This window comes from Vipera ursinii (genome assembly GCF_947247035.1).
Source record: "Vipera ursinii genome assembly, chromosome: 1".
NCBI classification, from domain to species: domain Eukaryota; kingdom Metazoa; phylum Chordata; class Lepidosauria; order Squamata; family Viperidae; genus Vipera; species Vipera ursinii.
Window position 1 is genome coordinate 69,057,361 of NC_139512.1, and position 23,490 is coordinate 69,080,850.

General features: G+C 39.9%; 1 protein-coding gene across 8 annotated transcripts in view; it reads left to right on the plus strand.

Moving 5' to 3' along the window:
• Positions 1-23,490, plus strand: part of NUMB (NUMB endocytic adaptor protein) — an 88,180-nt gene extending 64,690 nt beyond the window's left edge. For 3 of the 8 annotated variants that reach the window (XM_083350543.1, XM_083350542.1, XM_083350544.1), the window contains exons 4-11: positions 2,458-2,535; positions 5,250-5,324; positions 7,121-7,261; positions 11,614-11,815; positions 14,776-15,075; positions 15,744-15,893; positions 19,177-19,332; positions 20,414-23,490. In XM_083350543.1, coding sequence (XP_083206669.1) covers positions 2,458-2,535; positions 5,250-5,324; positions 7,121-7,261; positions 11,614-11,815; positions 14,776-15,075; positions 15,744-15,893; positions 19,177-19,332; positions 20,414-21,129 — 1,818 coding nt within the window. In that variant the 3' untranslated portion in view covers positions 21,130-23,490. The remainder of the gene's footprint in view (positions 1-2,457; positions 2,536-5,249; positions 5,325-7,120; positions 7,262-11,613; positions 11,816-14,775; positions 15,076-15,743; positions 15,894-19,176; positions 19,333-20,413) is intronic. The other 5 variants (XM_083350545.1, XM_083350547.1, XM_083350548.1 and 2 more) reach the window with 5 other exon arrangements.

Here is a 23,490-nt window from a genome sequence, read left to right on the forward strand (position 1 = left end):
CCCACTCCAAAAGACATCCTTTTTTCTCCTGTTTTCTTTTCCTTTTCCTAGGAATACTCACTCCCCCCCCCTTTTTTTTTTTACATAGGAGAAAAAAATATCCAAGCTCGGTTAAACTACAGAGAATGGGAATCTTTTTGTTATTACCTATTCCATTATGAGGCATTTCACTAATTCTATTTTCAGTTATGTTTTGAATTTCATGCCTTGATATTCAGCATTATAAAGTTCTAATTAAATGGAATGCTTGCTTGGAAATAGAATTAAATCAATTTTAACACTGTGTTGTGCTAACTGCTTAAACTTTGGTCTATATTGAATTCTGTTGGCACAAAAAACATGTCAGACGCTTTGTCAAAACAGTGAATCAATTTTGGAAGGACATGATGGTATGGTCTTGCAAATAATAACCGTTGTTAATAGATAACCTAACATATAGGAACTAAACTGTGGGATGATTGATTCTGACAGAAAGGGAGGGGTTGTGATATTAGAGCTGTTTAGCTGTTTTCCGACTTGGTCCCTCCCAATCTGTTGGTGACCGCAGCTTCCAAAATTCTCAACACATCTTTATATTTCCTTCATACTTTTTAATTTAGTTAAAGTTGTCTTTAGTGTTGATGTTCTAACATGTCAGGCTTTTGTTTGCAAGTATGATACATTTGTTAATATATGTTCTTGTTTTAGCAGGTACGAGAAACATATTGTATTTAAAATATTAGTGGTGTTTCTGAATATTAACTTACATAGCTATTCTAAATCCATTTTGCATGCTCTCCACCAATAATACTGTCTCTGAATCATCTCAACTTTTTCCATGTTAACATTTTCCAAAAATGAAACTAATTATAATTTCCAAACAAGATAGCTTCTGGTGTATCCTCTGAAAGATGATTATATTGATATTTAATGCTTAACTTGGCAGTGTGACAGTCAGTTTTAAAAACTATGTAGCTTTATGTTCTTATTATTTTCAACAATTATTTGGGAATTCTGTAAAATTGTACTGTAAATAATAAGCTACTTTGATCACTGAAGCATAGTATCTGTTATATATTTTTTCATTATATATTCTGTCTGTGTCAGCAAGAAAATAACTGTGATGATTGAAAGAAATCCATTGTTGATTGTACAAGAGAAATTCATAGGCATGTGACAGATATGGGAAAATTTATAGGAAAAAATGACAACTTGCAGATTCTGTAAGTATTGTCTCTAAGAGGGGAAAATACTCATTTGCAGTAGCACATCATATTGATGGAGTGGTTTTCTCCCAACTTTCACGAACCTATGAATTTGGAAGGCTATGATGGTGCGAATAAAAATATTTCATATGCCATACCAATGATTAGTACAAGAGCAAGCTAAACTCTTGTTTCTTCCATACCTTATCAATAGTTTTGAGAAAAATACATTGAGGCTTTTATTTGAGATTAAAACAGGTAAATAGCTCTAAAATAAGCTTCATGTAAAATGTATATTGATTCTACCAAATTTAATTGCATATCAAATTGTAAAATCCATTTATTTAACTGGGTATGTTAAATATACGTTGTATGTTACCTCTGCAAATTGGAATTTGGATAATATTGGATAATAAACATTTTATAGTAGAAGAGAGGAGATAAATTGTGCTGTGTAAAGATGTTGGGTTCCAGCTTCCTAGCCAGTACTGGCAAAAAGTAATGAAAGTTGTCATCCAGAACTTCTGGAGCAATGTTTTTCAATCTTTGCACTTTAAGCTGTGTGGACTTCAACTCCCAGCTTCTCTGACTAGAGAATTCTGGGAGTCGAATTCCACACATCTTGAAGTTGCAAAAGTTGCTATTCCAGTTTTTAGTGGAATACTCAATTTCCTGGACAGTTTCTGAAAGGAAGTATACAGAAAGAATAACTTGTGTGATGTTAACAAGAATTTATTGTGAAGCCTTTTAGAGAAATACATTAGATTCTACTGAGCAAGCCTTGGCATATAAGATGCTCTACATTTTTGTCAGATCAGCTTTAGAAATATGATTTCTAAATGGGTACATAGACTTGAACACTTTTTAAAGGCACCCCCCCCAGTATTCATGCTATTTGATCTCTGTTAATATTTCCAGTTTTCAAAATGTCATAAATTAATCTGTGTTCCAAGTCATCATCACCCAGTTTGGAACAAGTCCATGTCTGCTGCCAAGTTTGCCTTGTAACCCTACTAAAAGCTAAGGGAACAAACAAAATGAAGCAAACATTTTGCATGAAATTGGATCTGATTATACTTTTTTCCTCTTTCCACTGATTTCAGAGCTATAGCCTGTCCTAATAAAAGTCCATGTAAAGCCTTTTATTTGCATTTTCATGGGACTTTTCACCTCTGCCTGTCACATCCTCTATGGGTAACTCTAAGCATTCCCTATTTTCCTTCAATCCCCATTTTTATATGTATATGTTGGTTTGAAACCTGGGACACTTTAGCTACCTACAGTAATAGCATTCGACTTGTCCCCCCTGTTCCTCCAGGAAAGGAAGTTCTTCAAAGGCTTCTTTGGAAAAGTAAGTTTAATGATTCATTGTGTTTGTGCTGTAAGGAGTTACATCCATAGTATAGCATTGGGATATGTTTGAGATCCTACAAAATGGATGGCAACAAAACCTGTCTGGGAGCTTGTGAAACGTTCTCTGCTCACCCCTCCCTCAAAGATCTCACATTATCATAGATTCTGCTCAAGCTAGAATCTTGGGGCTACATAATTTAGAGTTATATTTATAATTTACATTCAGTAAAAATTAATTTCAGAATTAATGAATGGTCTACTTTACTGTTCAAGATGTTGTGTGCTGATGTTTCCAACTCTTCTGAGTGTATGCATTTAAATTTTTCATTCTGTCTTTTCATAAGATGACTATCAAGGTAATTTATGTGCAGATGTTCATTTGGAAAAAAATAAGTATTGAAACAAAGCCAAAAAAGAAAAGGCAGATACACTGCAGCAAAATTAATAGTAGCTAAGAATGGTGATATTAGTTCTACATTAGATCACATTTAGGGAGGTAATACCAGAAATAATATGAGATATAGTCACAAAACTCTTGATTCAGTGGCTAAACCACACAAAAACATAGACAGACATTAAAAGATGAACTCTGATGCTGAATTTAGTAAGCAGATAAGTTCAGAAGATAGGGTTGAAACCAGTTCATTGGAATTACAAGGAAAAAGTATTGGGCCAAAGAATTTTGCATGCATATTAGTTGTTTTAATGGAAGAGAAAACTGTTTCAGAATTCTTAGCTTTTGAAGATAACAAATCTTAAGTTCAAAAAAGTTTGCTTTTGCATACATAAATTCAAATAAATTCTCTGAAATAAAACTCAGTGATGCTCTTCTACGACTAAAACTGTTTCCTTTATTTCATTGTACTTTATTTGTGATTAAATAACTTTTCTTAACATCTGTGGTGACTACTATACTCTACTATAAAGTTGTAATCCTTTCTTGGAACAGAATATTTTACCTTAGCAGTAGTACACTTTTAGATATTCAACTGACTTCATATAATTATTTTGTAATCCTTAATAACCTTCTCTGTACAAAAGTCCAATTTTATCCTTATTTTGCAGATAGAAGCTATGGTTGCTTGGTTAATGCTATTTTAATTAAATTATGACAGAGGTGAAGGGAAGATAGCATGATTCCTAGTTTAGTGCTTTCATAACTACAAAAATCAAAGCCATCCAATATTTGAAGCTTAAGCTTTGGCATGATTCAGGATGAAGACACTTTACTACATAATTAGATGAAAAATCATAGTACGGTTATAGCCAGAAAGGCAGAATGTAAATGGAAAAACTAAATCTTTTTGATAAATCTGTATGTTATGATGTGTATAACAATCTTTTACCGTACATGTTTAGTCTTAGGCTAAATTTCAAAGCTGTAAGCTCTAAAGATGTACAGTAGGTGGAAAAGCAAAGTAAATAACTATTGGATATTCTTTTTTATTACAGTAAAAAAGTACCAAATTAGCAATATTTTAGTCACTGATCTGCCAAGTTATATAAGCTGAGAACTTAGCAAAGCATACCATATAAAGCTCAACTGAAATAACCTTAGCTATGTTTAACGTATTGTTACGTAAGCAAATTAGGTTATACAATACAGGACAGAAGGTGAAAATTGACACAGTCATTGAACATATTATCTGTAAGAAATATATTTCTCTACAAAGAATGGTGAATGCAGATAATCAAACTGCTTTTCTTTTGGAACTGTGCTTCCCACTATCATTTACGGTACATTCCTTATTTTAATTTGTATTTGTACTGATTTCTAAAAGGCCAGTCTGGATGATGGATTCATGTATTTATTTCAATTTCTGTAGCTGCCCACCTCACATATATGATTTTGGACAGTTTACAACAATTAAAACAATAGATGACATCACAAAAACAATTCACCAGTGTGTTATATCACTCACAGGAAGCTTTCAGTCAGTAACTCATGTCTCTTCTACAGAGTTACTGTGAGAATGCAATATATGAACTTCCTTGTGCACTAAGGAAAGGCAGGATAAAACTGTGCCTAATCTGGAAAAACCATTGGTATTTCTGGAAGGATGGTTTAGATGTTTTAAATAAGTTCATAAATGTTGGGGTGGGAAATGTAGGATTTTGGTTTCCATATTTATAGAAATATCCATATATCTGCAATAATTACCTTCTATTACCAGTTAGCTTAAAATAAAACTAGAAGTGCTTATACCTAACATGAGCTCTTGGGGAAAGAGTAGGCTAAATTATGAACATGTTAAACTTAATGGCAGTGTTAATGCATAATTCCTTTGAGAGGAACTTGGGTGGAATGTTGAGATAATGGAAAAGCAAGAACATTGACTGCTAAAAGTTGGAAGGGGGAAAGCTACATGTGATGTAACTCCTTAAGCATCAGAGTTAACTGACAGTTTATTTGGTTTTAATAGGTAAAGAATTAAAGTTTGAATTCTTTGCCTTTATATGAATTTTTTTTTAACCCACTTGACTCATCCTGTTCTTTCCCCTTCCTTTTGCATTGTGTTTTTAAAAATATGCTTCAGCTTGGTTCTCTGGAGCTCTTGCTGTTTGATCTGAATATCTGTCTTTGGGCACTCCTGCTGGAGTTGGATATCTTCTCTTTATGACTTTTGTGCTTCTTGGAAAGAGGAAATCAGAATTCAGCTTGTTTTAACAGCCTAGCAATAATCTTTTTTTCTCTTTTTCCTTCCCCGCAAGAGTGGAAAGAAGGCAGTTAAAGCAGTCCTGTGGGTTTCAGCAGATGGACTCAGAGTTGTGGATGAGAAAACAAAGGTTAGTTGCTGTTTGGTTTTGAGTCAGCATTGATTAAACAAAATGTTGTCGGATCCTTTCATATAAGTCAATACAAAATTTTATTTTGTCTTTTGATGTCTTCAGTGAACAAATGTATGCCTGAATTCATAAAAGCAATAGGGTAAAAAAAACCTGATATTAAAGAAATATTGAATTGTTAAACCCTTGGTTTACTGGATCTAGTTTTACTGGATATGATAGGGAAAAAAATCCTACAAAATCCCACAATTGGCGGAATTAACAATCTGCTACTACATAAACCATGATGCAGAAACTACAGTGCTTGTGCTAGGTTTGTATAGCATTTAAAGCCAAAATGAAACATTTCATATTATATTAGGACTTGGCACAATATTTGAATTCAATCTATGTTAGCTATTTCTTTGTATTATTTGCAAATTTGATAAGCATGCCTTTCACACAGTCTTCAAATTATTAAGTAAGAAAGTTGAAGAGTAAAGGCTCTTATGATCTTAAGATACCTCACCTAGTTTCTGAAAGATTTGCTGTTAAGCACACTTTGTATACTATATTCAGACTAAATATATATCCATCCAGCCCCTTCTTCATTAGCTTGTTAATCAGACACTCTGCTAAAACCAAGATTTTATAGCTGTAGTATTTTCTTAAGATACCCAGCCAAAAATCAGAAGGTTAGATTGACAAGACTCATTCTTGCCAAATTTGTGTTGACTGTGAGCAATTCTTACTTTGTTTTGAGGCTGCTTACAGATTGATATCCCTATAATCTCCTCTAGAATATTCCTGGATGTTGTTGTCAAAATAACCAATCTATAATTTCCTAGATTTTCCTTTTTCTTCTTTTTCTTCTTTTGAAAAAAGATTTGCCCCCTCCAATCATCTAGCCCTTCGTTTTTCTCCATGATATATATCTATATCTATCTATATCTATATCTATTATTTATCTATCTATATCGATATCAATATCGATATAGATATAGATATAGATAGATATAGATATAGATATAGATATAGATATAGATATAGATATAGATATAGATATAGATATAGATATAGATATAGATAGATAGAGATATTGATAGATAGAGATAGAGATAGAGATATTGATAGATAGAGATAGAGATAGAGATATTGATAGATAGAGATAGAGATAGAGATATTGATAGATATAGATATAGATATAGATATAGATAGATAGAGATATAGATAGATATAAATATAGATATTGATAGAGATATAGATATAGATAGATATCCTCATATAGATTTCTTAGCAAATGTGCAACTGCACCTCCTTTTCTAGTAATGCTTCTGTTCGTTTTGAACCAATTACATCCTTCAGTTAATGTACTCCCATAATATACGGTAAGTCATCTATCCAGGTCCCCATTATTTGTATGAAAACTTATTTGTCTTCCTGTATTAGAAGATAATTTGGATCTTACGTATTTCTTCTATGCTGAGTATTAGTACAGGGATGTTGAGGTCGTAAGCCAATGTTTTTTCACCTGTTGCTTAGTAGGTTACTTTCTAGGAACATTGACAGCTTCTTCTAAAATACATTTGTAGCTCTGTAGGTCTACAAAAGATGTGAAGATCTTGTTATGTCCAATTCCCACAGAACTCATTTTAAAGCCATTCTGATCAAGCTTCAACTAAATAAAACGTTACCAGTCCTTGAGAGATGCAGTGGGAAAACATTTTTGTTTTGAAAGACAATAAGTTGAAAAACATATTGTTGTCTTATTCCAAGTTCTTGGAATGACTTGAAATATATTGTTCTTTTTTTTAAAGGATCTTATAGTTGATCAGACAATAGAGAAGGTCTCCTTCTGTGCTCCAGATAGGAATTTTGACCGAGCATTTTCTTACATATGTCGAGATGGTACTACAAGACGTTGGATATGTCATTGCTTTATGGCTGTAAAGGACACGGTAGGTTTCATTTTTACTTGATAATTTAATTTAATTTAATTTAATTTATTGAGATTTATATACCGCCCTTCTCCCAAAGGGACTCAGGGCAGTTTACAGGGCATAAATATAAATAACAATATAAACATTACAAACATTAAAAAACAATTAAATCAGTGCCCAAGTTAAAACAAGAATAAAACAAGCCAATAAAAACCCATGTACCCCCATCAGGCTAGACCCGCTAGTTCAAATAAATGGGTCTTCAACCCGCGACGGAAGGATCGGAGGTCTGATGTCGTCCGGAGCTCCACTGGCAGTTGGTTCCACAAAGCCGGGGCACCCACAGAGAAGGCCCTCCCCCTGGGGGCCACCAGTCGACACTCCCTGACAGGAGGCACCCTGAGGAGGCCCTCTCTGTGGGCGCGCACAGGGCGGAGGGGAGTCGACGCCGGCAGCAGGTGGTCCTCGAGGTATCGCGGACCCATGCCATGTAGGGACTTAAAGATCATAACCAAAACCTTGAACCTTACCCGGAAGACAACCGGTAACCAATGTAGCTCACGGAGCAAAGGTGTAACATGGGAGTACCGGGAAACTCCCAAGACAACTCTCGCGGCCGCATTCTGTACCAGTTGGAGCCTCCGAGTATTCTTCAAGGGAAGTCCCATGTAGAGAGCATTACAGTAGTCTAGGCGAGAGGTCACGAGCGCATGAGTAACCGTACATAAGGCCTCCCGGTCCAGATAGGGCCGCAACTGGCGCACCAGGCGAACCTGGGCAAAAGCCCCCCTAGTCACGGCCACTATGTGATCCTCCAAAGTGAGTCGTGAATCTAGGAGGACTCCCAAGTTGCGAGCCCTATCCACAGGGGGTAAAAGCTCACCCCCCATAGAAAGAGATGGAACATCCCAAGTGTCCCGGGGAGACGAAATGCACAGCCACTCAGTCTTGTCAGGGTTGAGTTGAAGTCTGTTCCTCCCCATCCAGACCCGAACCGCCTCCAGGTAACGGGACATCACAGCGAGGGCATCACTGGGGTGGTTTGGGGTCGAAATAAAAAGTTGGGTATCATCAGCATATTGATGATACCCAACTCCAAAACCACGAATGATCTCACCCAGCGGTTTCATATAGATGTTGAACAGGAGAGGCGAGAGGACCGACCCCTGAGGAACTCCACAAGCGAGAGTCCTAGGGGTCGACCTCTGCCCCCCTGCCAACACCGACTGCGAGCGTCCCAGGAGATAGGAGGAGAACCACTGAAAAACCGTGCCTCCCACTCCCAATCCCCTGAGACGCTGCAGCAGGATACCATGGTCGATGGTATCGAAAGCCGCCGAGAGGTCTAATAGGACTAGGACAGAGGAATATCCCCTATCCCGAGCCCTCCAGAGATCATTCACCAGTGCGACCAATGCCGTCTCCGTGCTGTGCCCGGGCCTGAAACCCGATTGGTAAGGAGCTGATGCGCCACCACACTCTCAACAACCTTCGCAAGAAAGCGAAGGTTGGAGACTGGACGAAAGTTGTTCAATACAGCTGGGTCCAAGGCAGGCTTCTTGAGGAGAGGTCTCACCACCGCCTCCTTCAAGACGGTGGGGAAATAACCCTCACTCAAATAAGCAGCTATAACCGCCTGGAGCCAGCCTCGTGTCCTCTCCCTAGCTGCATAAACCAGCCAAGAAGGGCACGGATCCAATAAACATGTGGTGGAACTCAGCTTCCCCATAATCCTGTCCACTTCATCAGGGGTCACAGAATCAAACTCCTCCCAGATAACATTGACAAGACCGCCCGTGTCCTGATCGCCAGACTCTGCCCAGCTGGAGTCCAAACCGGTCCGAATCCGAGCGATTTTATCCGACAGATGTTGACTAAACTCCTCGGCACGACCCTGCAAGGGATCCTCCCTCACCTCCTGATTAAGAAGGGAGCGAGTCACCCTAAACAAGGCGGCCGGGCGATTATCTGCGGACGCGATGAGGGTGGAGAAGTAATTACACCTCGCCTCCCTCATCGCAGCGAGATAAGACCTAATGTAGGTTCTTAACCGCAATCGGTCGGGTTCAGATCGGCTGGACCTCCAGCAGCTCTCTAGACCCCGTTTCCGACGCTTCATCTCCCGGAGCTCCGCGGAGAACCATGGAGCTCGCTGGGATCTGCGCCGGGTCAGGGGCCGCAAGGGTACAACCCGGTCGAGTGCCTCAGTGGCTGCCCTTTCCCAGGCTTCCACTAAGGCATCCGCCGAGCTGTGAGCAATGGAGGCAGGTGGGGACCCCAGCGCCGCTTGGAATCTATCAGGATCCATTAGGCGTCTGGGGCGGTACCATCTAGTTGGCTCCGTACCCCCACGGCGGGGGGTGGCAAAATGGAAGACCAGCCGCAGGAGGTGATGATCGGTCCATGACAGGGGCATAATAAATGGAAAGCCCCCACCAAGATCATCCAACCACCGTCCAGATAAAAAAATCAGGTCAAGGGTGTGGCCTCCCTCATGAGTTGGCTCAGAAATTACCTGCGTCAGGTCCATGGCCGTCATGGAAGCCATGAACTCCCGAGCAAGCTCAGATGAACCTCCCAGGGATGGTAGGTTGACGTCTCCCAAAACTATAAGTTTGGGGAACTCAACCACCAACCCCGAGAGGATATCGAGCAGCTCGGGCAGGGCTGCCGCTACGCGACTAGGCGAAATGTACACGAGCAGCAAGCCCAACTGCGCCCCAGAGCCAAATCTCATAAAGAGAGACTCACACCCGACTATTTGAGGAACGGTGGTCTCCCGCGGACATAAGGTCTCCCTAACAATCACCGCCACACCCCCACCCCTACCCTGAGCTCGAGGCTGGTGTAGCACCCGGAAGCCTGGTGGGCAAAGGTCAACCAAAGGGACCCCACCCTCTGGGCCCAACCAAGTCTCCGTGATGCAAGCCAGGTCCGCATGCTCACCCTCAACCAAATCCCTAACAAGGGGAGCTTTGTTAACCACGGACCTGGCATTCAGGTACACCAGCCGGAGCTCAGGAGGCTGCACATCATCGCTCCCGGAACCTCGGGGAAGAAGCAGAGGGTCAGAGCGCCCCACCGCTTGCAAATAGCGGAGACGGCGCTCCCGGTAACGATATGGCCCCCTGTCTATCCGCCTGCTGCCATTCCCCGTCGTGGGAATTGGTAACCCCACGACCCGCTCATGAGCTCCGGAGACAACGACCCCTCGTTCTCCCCCCGCGCGGTCGGACCCAAGTCTAGCCTGAACTATGGTTGATTGGCTGCCCCCCAAAGCCAGACAACCTCTATCTCACACCCCCCTCCCCAACCCCATAAAATTTTTTGATAAAAACATAATCAGGGGCCTCTTACTAAATTTATGTTGACGGCCCCTGCCCCTGCCCAGCCATCTCTCAGAGACCCAAAACTCGGGCCCTTCATCGATAAAAAAGTAGTTTATCATTTATAAATCAATACTGTCTGGGGAATGTTTCCTGGATTTTAATTCAACTTTAGTATACAAATTATATAAAATAAAAAATGCATATTTTTTATTTGTTTGAAGCTTGTATTATGGCCTGGTGTAGTATATCAACTGTGTGTTCGCCACTCAGAGCCCTAATTTATTTTGGCAGTATATAAATGCAGTAAATAAAGCCCATTCGTAAATCTTACGAATTTGAATCTAAATATATTAAATTCCTACAGATTGTCCAGTGCATACGTTGGTACAAATGATGGACTTCATCTACTTGTGGTGTACAAATTATTTAAAATGGTTAAACCTAACTGAGTTTTTATAACAATATTTTATGGATTGAATATATCCAGAACAAATATGGGACTAAAAAGTTTCATGTAGCATTTGTATAAGTCTTCCTTTCTATTTCTTTATTTTTTTTCTTTATATGTAATATTAGTATTGTTTGTAGTTATCTTATATGAGCTAGAGAGTGATAGATCTAAGAATTTATTGTTGGTAGCATATGGATGTTTATGATTGTTATTTGTTTTTATACCCTGTACTTAGCTCTGGGAAGTGGGGGGGAGGGGGGAAAGGGGGGGAGGGGAAGGGAGGGATAGGTGGGGGGGAGGGGGGATTGTCAAAGATAAAATGTATTTTAAAACTTTTCAATAAAAAAACAATATTTTAGTAAGTATTTGGGCAACATATTTTAATATCATAACTAAATAAAAGTATTCAGTCTCCCTTTTTCTCCAAATGGTTAAAAATCATGTGATTTAAAACTGGTTTCATTTGTTCATTTGAACCTTTTGGGTTAGATTTTACACAAAAAGGTTGATTATATGGAGTGCCAGCTATCATTTGGCAGTAGTTGGGTGGTTTCTGGTTTCGCTTCTAATTAATGTGAGATCTTTTTCAGGGAGAGAGGTTGAGTCATGCAGTTGGCTGTGCATTTGCAGCATGTTTGGAGCGAAAGCAAAAGAGAGAGAAAGAATGTGGGGTGACAGCCACCTTTGATGCCAGTAGAACCACTTTCACAAGGGAGGGGTCTTTCAGGGTTACTACGGCAACTGAACAAGCAGAAAGAGAGGAAGTCATGAGACAAATACAAGACATCAAAGGTAATAGAATACAAATCTGGCCATTTGAAGTATAGGTTGTATTGCTGAATTCTTTCAAATGTTATAGATATTTGCAGGCCATATAAAGTATCAGTGAGATGTTCGGCTACAGTGCCAGGTGTAGCAGCATAATGTATTTAAGAAGCATTTCTTCATGCTCTTGAAGCTGTAGAAAATTTCATTGTTTTTATATGTTTTCATTGACTTTATATGGTTGATGTTTTCTTCATTTCTGCTTGTTATCTTTATGGAAACTCATGTGTCCCACCCTGTTATGGAGAAATATCTCTATCTTGGTAACACGTGGGTGTAATGTTTGCCAAAATGGAAGTTGCTACTACTGTTTTATTGAAAAATCTTGAATATAGTCTGATACCTATGGCATTTTACAATGTGTAATTCAGTCAGTCTTTAATCTCCATATGAAAATAGGACCCAGGATAGATTTTGCATCTCATGTCTTCATAAAACACTTTTTATCATATCATGTAGTCTGAAAAAGGGCTATGTAAAACTACTTATGTAAGTCCATTGTTATGCATAGATTCTACTAAAAAAAGTATCCAGTGAGGATTTTAGTTGTTTTCCATGAACTAACACTACATTCTTTCTTGGCTAGTTTTGAGAAAATGAATCATAGCCAAAAATCAATAGGATAATCATAATTATTAAATTAGCCTCAAGAATAAAACATAAGTGTGTGTTTGTATATTTTGCAAATAAATAGGAGTTTGCTATTTGTCACAAGGAAATATAATAATTATGCCTTTTGAGTATACATTAGAGGGGGGAAATGTTTTTGACTTTTTTTACATTGTTCTGAGTGATTTTTATCAAATAATGAAGGGGAATCATCAGTGTTAATGGTTTACAGTATTTGTGACCTGATAATCTTGGGGAAAAAAATAACCATGACCAATCTGTTTTATAAAGACCAGAACATTTATTAAAAAGTTATAAGCCAAGTAAAATCAGAGTGGCTTTCATGGTTCTCACTATGAAATAGTGAGCGTGCAATCTAGTTAGCTGGTTACTCTTTCACCATATGTGATATTTCTAGTTCATGCCCAGGCAGGAAAGGCAGAGTTAGAGTTGGCATTGGAGCTTGGTATTTTCCAATCCTCATTTATCTTTCTGATATCAACCTCTAAGCATAAGCTTTATAAATTAAGTAGAAGAACAAGGCAGGTTACAGACGTTATATGAATGAATGAACCTTTATTGCCAAAGTACAACCATGTATACACTGAGATTGGCTGAGCCTCCCTTTGTGCCCCCAACTTACAGTGACACAAACCCTCCATCTTATTACACCATGTGAGCTAATTGCACAACACACCGGCCTCGCAAGTCAATCATGCATAAAGTTTATAAAATTATATCCCGTTCAAAAGCCTAACAGCCCATGGATAAAAACTGTTCTTCAGCCTGTTGGTACAGCTGGCTATACTCCTATATCTCCTACCCAATGGTAGGAGAGTAAAGAGATACCGTCCAGGGTGTGAGTCATCCCTGAGAATTTTCCTCACTCTTCCAAGGCAGCGAGCCCTGGCGATGTCATCCAGTGGTGTCAGGGAACAGCCCACAATGTCTTGTGCTGTGCTCACCACCCTCTGTAATGCTTTCCTATCCGCGGCTGTCAGACCAACATACCAAACCACAATACAGTACGAGAGGACGCTCTCTATAGTAGACCGGTAAAAGAGGGTCATTAGCCATTGTTCTACCCTGTTCTTCCGCAAGACCCTGAGAAAGTGAAGTCTCTGTTGGGCCTTTCTAGCCACCTGGGTTGTATTAACTTTCCAGGTCAGATCTTCGCAGAGGTAGACTCCCAGAAATTTAAAGGAGGAAACTCTTTCCACACAGTCCTCCCCGATGTAAAGTGGGGCAGGTTCCTCTCTTTTCCTCCGGAAGTCTAGCACCATCTCTTTCATCTTGCCGATGTTCAGGTGCAAGTTGTTGTTACAATACCATATGGATGGTTTTTGTACCTCCTCCCTGTATGCTGTCTCATCCCCACCTGTAATAAGACCCACCACAGTAGTATCATCTGCAAACTTAATTATCGCAGTAGATACCTTTTGACGATCTCCATATACTATGGAACATACTGTATATCATACATTATTGTTTTAAAGTAATTAATACGTGTGATTGGAAAGCAGTATGAAAAATGCAGCTTCATTGAGAGAGAGAAAAGGCTAGACATTGTTGTTCCATGAAAATACAGTACATAAAGCTGAGGACAGCATTTTCCTATTTTCCTATTCACATGCAAACAGTTCAAAGGCTCCGGGTTATGATGCATCATGGCTCAAAATACAGTAACTATAAGAAGTGTCTAAATAGAAGTCTGGAGGACCAGTTGTAACGTGTACCTCAGGATGAAGGAATTTGTTGCTTTCTGATCTTGAAATGAATGGTAGCAGAAGATTGAAAAGGATGATAGTGCAGGTCACAGGTTATAGATGAAAACACAATGAAGGTTTCAGTGCAGTACCTCGGACATTAGTCCACCAGATGAGAAAGGTCAATTTGAAAGCAATTCTCTAAATCATTGTTGCTGTTAGTGACAAACTGAGATTTAAAAATAAAGGTCTGACCAACAGTTTCCAGAACTGTTAGATACCCAAATCTGATTTTTATCTCAGTTTTACAAATAAAGGACCATGAGTGCATACTCAGCCATATTTTTACTCCTTTCAGTTTGGGGGCTGCAAATGTAATCACTTAGTAATACAGTAAAACCCTTGAGATAAGAGTGTTTAACTGATAATTGAAATGTTAATTAGGTAATTAATCATTGAACTGTATTTGCCTTACGTTAAAGATGTAAAAACTAAATAAACCAGAAGTTATATTTTGTGTCAAGAATGTACTTTCCCATAAACTAAAAGGATTTTTTTTTAAAAAAAGCCTCAGGTATTCATGCTCTTCATTTTTTAAATATTTCATTACAGTTGAAACAGATGTGAAAACAACTGCTTCAAGTGTTGTACCTGGCAATACAGCTCCATCTCCAGGTTCGCCCACTTCTCCTACTGCAGAAGTGGCCACTTCTGCTGAAAAAGAATCCGGCAATCCTCATGCCATTCCTCGTCGGCATGCTCCCATTGAACAGCTGGCCAGGCAGGGGTCTTTCCGAGGATTCCCTGCTCTTAGCCAGAAGATGTCTCCATTTAAACGCCAGCTTTCTCTACGAATCAATGAGTTGCCCTCCACAGTGCAAAGGAAGACTGACTTCCCTATAAAAAACTCAGGTAGGATAAACGTTTTCCCAAATTCTGTTTTTTGAGTCTGTCTACATTTGAGACCGAACTAATGTTGGCTTGATTCTCCTCAGATCTTCTATGTTTCTTGTTTGATATGCCACTACAAGGTGACATTATGTTGCTGATTTCATGACCTCCCAAGTTACAATATTAAATCCTAACAGTTTCTTCTAAATATAATCAGAATTTTTAGATAACATCACATATTACCAAGTATGGGTTTGATATCTGTGTTCAAAGTTTATTGACTGCTGTTAATTATCTTTGAACTATAAGGAGTCCACTTAGTCAAAAACATTTTGGCCTGGGTCAGCATCTCTTGAGAAATAATTTGTGTTTGCAGAGCTTAATGAGTTAAAGGCCTAGCTTCTGCAAGTGAAAGTTGTGCAGTTTTGATAATTATTCTGATATTTAATATGGATGAGAGTACTCTGAGAAACTGACATAAAATCAAAATAATTGTAACCTTCATGCTCATTCCCCAGTTTTTTTTCTTTGTTCTTAACTTTTCCTCTTTCGCTTTTTAAAGGACAGATGTAGTTTTTCCTAATCATGGGGGGGGGGGAAAGATCAAAGAACGACATTGTGAAAAAGCAGGAAGGTGCCTTTGTATTATGCTGGGCCATATCTGTGCAAACTTTTTTTTTCTTTTTCAGTTCCTGAGTCTGAAGGAGAAGTCGATAGCATTAGTTCATTGTGCTCCCAGATTACAAATGCCTTTAGCACACCATCTGAGGATCCTTTCTCCTCTGCTCCAATGACAAAGCCAGTTACAGTGGTTGCGCCACAGTCGCCAGCTTTTCAAGGTATGTGGTCTCTAAACTTGGATGTATGTGATACTTTTTATATGTGCAAATGCTGTTTTCCTTTTGTGTGCTGGCAATGTAATGTTTTAAACCATCTTTCAGCTCTTTTGTTTGCATCTGGAATCATATGTTTAAACTAAGTTACTTGCTTGTAAGCTATTTGTATGTGAACTTCCTAGAAAGTCAAGGACTTATTGAGAACAATCAGTTACATGCTAATAACAGGGAAAAACATTTTTAAAACAGAAGGCCACATCTTTAAGATGTTACAGATAAAACTTTACTATGTAAGGAATTACGCAATTACCCATTTTCCAATCTCCTTGATCTTTAAAAAAAAACAGATGGATGACTATAAAATAAATATAAATCCAATAAATTTGCTATCTGTTGCTTATTTTAAAAAACATAAAGGCTCTAAAGTTGAAGAGATGTTCCCAGCTTTGATGTTAAGTAACAATATTTATGTCTTGCTTTGATATCCTATAAATATCCTGTAAGATATCCTATAAGAGCCTTGGTGGAGCAGTGGGCTAATGCCTCCTTAAGTAACACCAGCTGCCTGCAATTAGTGCAGGTTCGCATCCCACCAGGCTCAAGGTTGACTCAGCCTTCCATCCTTCCGAGGTAGGTAAAATGAGGACCCAGATTGTTGGGGGCAATAAGCTGACTTTGTAAAAATGCCGCTGGGGGGGGGGGCAAAAGCCCTAATAAGCAGGCATATACATAGAATGAAGGCTATTGCTAAGCACATTGTGCTTTAGATTGTAAGCCGCGCTGAGTCTTCGGAGAAGGGCGGGATATAAATGGGATTAAAATTAAAAATTAAAATTAAAAATGAGATGCAACTTGCAGTCTAATCTTTGAGACAGTAAGCATCTCACTGCTGGTTTGAAATAATGAAAGGTAACAGCTGATAGTCAAAATAATTCTTTTGCTAGGATACCAATAAAGCAGGGTGTTTCAGCCCATCACTGTTTGTCCTTCTAAACCTGTTCTGAGAGCAAAGAATAAAGTCAGAAATAAAGTCCACAAAGCATCCTTTAAAATATTTAGATTTAGATTTAGATTTTATTAGATTTATATACCGCCCTTTCCCAAAGGACTCAGGGCGGTTTACAGGGCATTTTAAAATCACATCAATATAAAATACAAAGTTAAAAGAGAATTAAAAGATTAAATTATCCCTGAAAATAAAACCCTAGTTAAAATTCTCAGCCTGGGTCAGAGAGCTCAAAGAGCCAAGTCTTCAGGTCCCGGTGGAATGAGCGTAGGTCAGGGGCAGTCCTGAGCTCCACGGGCAGCTGGTTCCAGAGGGCAGGCGCACCCACAGAAAAGGCCCTCTCCCTGGGTGTTATCCGCCGGCAATCTTTTACCGGCAGCACCCTGAGAAGACACTCCCTCTGCGAGCGCACTGGACGAAGGGAACTTGATGCTGGCAGCAGGTGTTCCCTCAAATATCCCGGACCCAAGCCATTTAGGGCTTTATAGGTCATCACCAGCACTTTGAATCTCACCCGGAGAGCAACCGGAAGCCAATGCAGCTCACGGAGTAGAGGTGTTACATGGGAGTATCGGGAGACCCCCATCACAACTCGCGCAGCCGCATTCTGCACCAGTTGTAGTCTCCGAATGGTCCTCAAGGGCAGCCCCATGTAGAAAGCATTGCAATAGTCTAAACGGGAGGTCACGAGCGTATGAGTGACTGTGCGTAGGGCATCTCGGTCCAGGTAGGGTCGCAACTGGCGCACCAGGCGAACCTGGACAAAAGCTCCCCTGGTCACGGTTCGTATATGATCTTCAAAATTGAGCCGTGAGTCCAAGAGGACGCCTAAGTTGCGAGCCCTATCAACGGGGGGTAACACCTCACCCCCCATCATTAAAGGTGGAATAGTTTGGTTAGCCCGAGATGCCGGTACGCAAAGCCACTCAGTCTTGGCAGGATTGAGACGAAGCCTGTTTCTTCCCATCCAGACCTGGACCGCCTCCAGGCAACGGGACATCACGGTGAGGGCATCGCTGGGTTGGTTCGGGGTGGAGAAAAAAAGTTGGGTATCATCAGCGTACTGATGATACCCCACCCCGAAGCTACGAATGACCTCGCCCAGTGGCTTCATATAGATGTTGAACAGGAGGGGCGAGAGAACCGACCCTTGAGGGACTCCACAAGCAAGAGGCCTTGGGGTGGATCTCTGCCCTCCCGTCAACACTGACTGCGAGCGGCCCAGGAGATAGGAGGAGAACCACCGTAAAATGGTGCCTCCCACTCCCAGCCCCCTGAGACGTTGCAGTAGGATACCATGGTCGATGGTATCGAAAGCCGCTGAGAGATCTAGTAGGACTAGGACAGAGGAACAACCCCTGTCCCGAGCCCGCCAGAGATCATTCACCAGCGCGACCAGTGCTGTCTCCGTGCTGTGCCCGGGCCTGAAACCCGATTGGTACTGGTTCAGATAATCAATTTCCTCCAGGAACAGAGGAAGGTGTTGTGCCACCACGGTCTCAACAACCTTCGCCAAAAAGCGAAGGTTGGAGACTGGACGATAGTTATTTAAAACAGCCGGGTCCAGGGCAGGCTTTTTGAGGAGTGGTCTCACCACTGCCTCCTTCAAGGCGGCAGGGAAGACACCCTCCTTCAAAGAAGCAGTTATTACTGCCTGGAACCAGTCTCGTGTCCCCTCCCGAGCCTCATAAACCAGCCAGGAGGGGCACGGATCCAAAAAACAAGTGGTGGAGCTCAGCCTCCCCATGATCCTGTCCACATCATCAGGGGAAACAGGATCGAACTCAGTCCAGATAACATGCTCAAGACCGTCCGATTCCTCCACGTCAGACTCCACCCAGTCAGAGTCCAAACTGGCCCGGATCTGAACGATTTTGTCCGTCAGATGATGACTAAACTCCTCGGCCCGTCCCTGTAAGGGATCCTCCCTCATCTCCTGGTTAAGAAGGGAGCGAGTCACCCTAAACAAGGCGGCCGGGCGATTATCTGCGGCCCCGATGAGGGCGGCGAAGTAGTTAGCCCTCGCCGTCCTCATCGCAGCAAGATAAGACCTTATAAAGGTTCTTAACTGCAATCGGTCAGTTAGCAAATACCCAAGGTATCTTCCATGTGAATTAACAAAACTGAATAAAAAATGCTTGTAGAATAATAGTGGGCAAGCATGACTAAGTGCTTGATGTATGTTGCATGCTGGCAAAACCATGTTTTATTTTCGACATTCCAGTCATGTGCATGCTTTGCATGAATTAACAGCATTGATGTTGTCTGCTCCAATTTTAGTAAATGGCATTGCCTCTGCCTTCCATGTGTTTGGTGATAAACCACCTCAAACTACTATAGCATCTACAGCAATACCACTTCGTGAAACCAATCCCTGGGCTCAGTCCCCTGCTGCTCCAGCTGTTGCTAAAACTGGAGCTGTAGCTTCTCCTTCTGGTAAGACTGGACAGTAATCTTGGTGTGCTGCTTTTGGAAGCTTAAAATTTGTGGTGCTGGATTTGAAAGACTTCGATCTGATCTAACAAAATGGTTCTCAAGGATTTCTTTCTAATATCCAGAAGCATCGTGAAGGGAAAGTAGAAGAACTGGGCATTTAGATGTAGTATTTTGTTTTAATGTGGAAGTTAAATTAGTATGGTAGGTGGATAGGCAATTAAGTAAATAAATAATATATTAAAGCTTACTAGAAAAAAAGGCTGTTTCAATAACCAGTAGCTTTAATGTAAAAAATGGCTCTTCACAAAATCATTGATTTAGTGTTATAAATTAGCACTTGGAGTAATTGACATTCTAATATAAATATATAAGATTTCTAGTGATTTAGAAAACTACTTGAGGATCCATCTTTTAAGCCATAGTAGATTTTTTTGTCTAAATCAAATGATATGTGTTTCTAAAAGCCATACCGTTTTCTCCTAAGAGTAGTACTTTTCATGTATTTTTATTCATTGAAGCAAAAGGTGCAAGGACTGTTTCGCATGTTTCTACATATTTATCACATTCCCACAGAATTTAATTAACTATCTAGTCCCTTCATATTGGTCTCATATCCCTTTTTTTATAATTTCATGTCTTTTTACTTAAGGCTTTGTATCCAAACTGGATAACTCACATTTCTGAGTGCCTGAAATTTCTGACCTAGGGATGAAGGGTATAGTTTATGTTATTGTAGATCAGTTGGCTTGGCTAACAGTTCCCCTTTAGGACATTAGAACGAGAGAGAAGCTGGACATTGAAATTGAAAAGATGGAAGGAGGCCCATAACTTGTTTAATTAAATGCCCAGTTCTAGTTTCAGTTTTAAAACCTTTGTCAACATTACTGGAACTTCATACGTACACTAGTTAAAGTATGTTAATCATCGTTATGGATTCTTTACTACTGACTAGCAATAGGAAACTAGCTATTCTCACCTGGTGGTGGTTAAAAGCTACTTCAATTCCTCATCAAATTGTTCTGAAGACGGGGAAGACAATATCTTGCTGAGGCTATATCCTGTTCTTAATTTCTTTTCACAGGTGCTGACTGGAGTGCTGACTCGGGAGCTGCCTCTCCGAACCTGTTTCAGGCAAGTCACAGGCGCACTCCCTCGGAGGCAGACCGTTGGCTGGAAGAAGTATCTAAAACTGTCCGGTCTCAGCAGCCTCAGGTGCAATCCCAGCCTCCAGCTGCCCAGCCGCTCCTCCAGCCTCCTGCGGTGGTTTCTCAGGCAGCACCAGCTTTTCCAGGCGGCACCTTCATTGCACCTCCACCAGTGCCTATTGGGGTGGTGCAGCCCATGCAGCCTACGTTTATCCAGGCTCAGCCATATGCTGTCACAAATGGAATGCCCTATTCAGCTCCCAGTGTAACCATGATTGGAATCACTCCTTCCCAGATGGTAGCCAATGTCTTTGGCACTGCAGGTCATAGTCAAGTGCCCCACGCTCATCAGTCACCCAGTCTTATAAAGCAGCAGACATTTCCTCAATATGAAACTAGTAGCGCTACTGCCAGCCCTTTCTTTAAACCCCCTGCCCAGCAGCTCAATGGCTCGGCTGCTTTCAATGGTGCGGACCCTGCCAAGTGGCCCACAGAGGACAAACATGTGCTTCCTCCTGGAGCTGGCCAGCAAGTGGATCCATTTGAAGCCCAGTGGGCAGCACTGGAAAGTAAATCCAAACAACGTACTAATCCATCTCCAACTAACCCTTTCTCCAGTGAACTACAGAAGACATTTGAGATAGAACTCTAAGCAGTCCTGTGGCTTGTACTTCATCTCTGTTTATGTGTGTGTGTGTTGGCATTGGATGTAAGAGTATACCGGAGGCAGCATTTTTTTAATCACTCATGTCCCTGTCTTTGGAATTAGGTTGGGGATAGAGAAAGGGGACAGTCATGGAAAGAGGCTCCTAAGCCTAGCCTGTTGGGGTATAATCCAGGTAACATACCTTTGCCACCTATTTGGGAACTTGAATGGCAAAAGGAAATCTGAAAAGGGCTGAAGAAGGGAGTTGAAACCTGAAGCCTTTTTTCCACATAAACTTCAGGAAACCTCACAAGCTGAAAAGCAAATGACTCACCACTATCTTAAGAATGTGTCTACCTTCCTGTGAATGGTCCGTTCCCTTGTGGCGAAAGCAGGGGTTAGGGAATTGTGGCGCAGTAATGAATGGGCTGTTGGAGAAACCCTGAGAGCTGCTGAGAATATGCTGTCAGTTGGAAAAAGGATGAGCTTCCATTTCAAGTAATTATATATAGAATAAAGCCAAAATCTTTATTTTTATGCATCTTAGATTATTTTAAATAGTTCTAGTTATTAAAAGTCGAATGAGTTGTAAGTAATCTTGCCAAAGTTATAAAAGGGGGTTGGATGTAAAATTGTACATAAGATTGATTTATCACTGATTCTTATAGTCAGTAATATGGGAATAGGGTAGGGAGCAGAGTTCCTAGCTTGTCCCTGTCTGTATCATTGTAAGTAGCATATTGCAACTACAATCATGAATCATGACCAATTTTTTTTAAAAAAATCATTGTAGAGTAGTGTAAGAACAGTATTGTCTTGGTTTGAAAACAATTGGTAAATTTTATCTTTTTTTAAGCAATCAAATTAGATATTAGAATTCATATAGGTTATTTCATGTACTGCTGCAGTTTATTTGTCTTACATCTCTTTTAACACTACTGTGACAACTGTAATATTTACAATCAGGTCTACTTATGAACCCATTTTAGGTGAATTAAATAGAGTTTAGATATTTTTTTTTAAAAAAATGCTTTTCCCATTGTTATATGTGAAAGCTTATAGCTAGACTACAGCTATTCCATGTCTTTCCTCTGGCAAATCATGAAGTCCATCTCATTTTTAATTTTACTCTTAAAACTTGGCCTTACAAGCAAATGTAAGTTATATATTTGTACTGATGATTTATAATCTGCTTTAACAGAAATAAATGTTGGTAGTAGATTATGTGTCTTTCTCAACAGGTTTCCTTGTTTTCCTGCAACCAGTTTGATCTCCATTTCATTTGGTCTATAGATCACCAAATTTTAAATGTTTGATCTACTAATAACAGGGCAAGATATATATTTTCATTTGTATCTATTGCTTAAAAGCAAGACATGCAACTTCTGGAATTTCAACTTGCTTTTATTTTGAAACTTGTATTATATTTCTTATGTCCCAAGAAGAGTGTGGTTCCAAGAAGTTGCCACATTTCCCATTAAGGGATTACCACCGTATTATTCAGAAATAGCCCTGAAGAACTTTGTATTTGTTCTAGAGCATTGTTCGTTGTCTAGAGACAAACTGGTTTTTGCTCAGTTTTAGTGTGTCTTAGTACATAATGGAACTTAATGGTATTGCTGTTTAAAGTTACAGTACTTAAGTGGTTTGTTTCAGTACAAAGCATGCTTACTCTAAAACAAAGCTACCTCAAATGTAAGTGCATGTATGGTGGATGTATGAATTTGGACTATGCCATACTGCACTTGAGTAAAATTCCCTTTCACTCTTTTTGTCCTTGGTCTATTCATACCTTTTGCAAATGTAAATGCATGGAATTCTCATAAAGCTGCCACATAGACAATAATTGAATATTGTCAATGAAACATTTGTGTAGAGCCTAAATAAATTCCTATTGGGATCAGAGGCAAAAAATTTCCATAATCCAGTAATTTTTGTACAGTGAATGGACAGTTATTAGCCTCCTATATACAGGTCCAAATACTTTTAAGGCCTTATTTCTGTTGTAGAAACACTTTTATAAAACCAGATTTTATTTTGGGTCTAGGGAAAAGAGCTTCTTGGAATATGCATTCCTTATCGGGATTGTTGTGTAGAATGAATGAACAAAGATCAATAGTTGATTATTTGTTATGTTATTAAGGAAGGTATAATTCTATCTATACAATTTTATCAACAGACAGAAAAAGTGCTTCTCTCAGATATGCATTCAACATTAATCTAGCACAATAACAAGTACAGCAAAAGCTGCTTTGCTATTTTACTATTTCTCTTTATTTTTAAATATTTCCCAGTCACGGGAATAGATACCAATGTGACCCAGATTTTGAAAAAGGGGTTGGGAAGTGATGAACTACAATAGATATA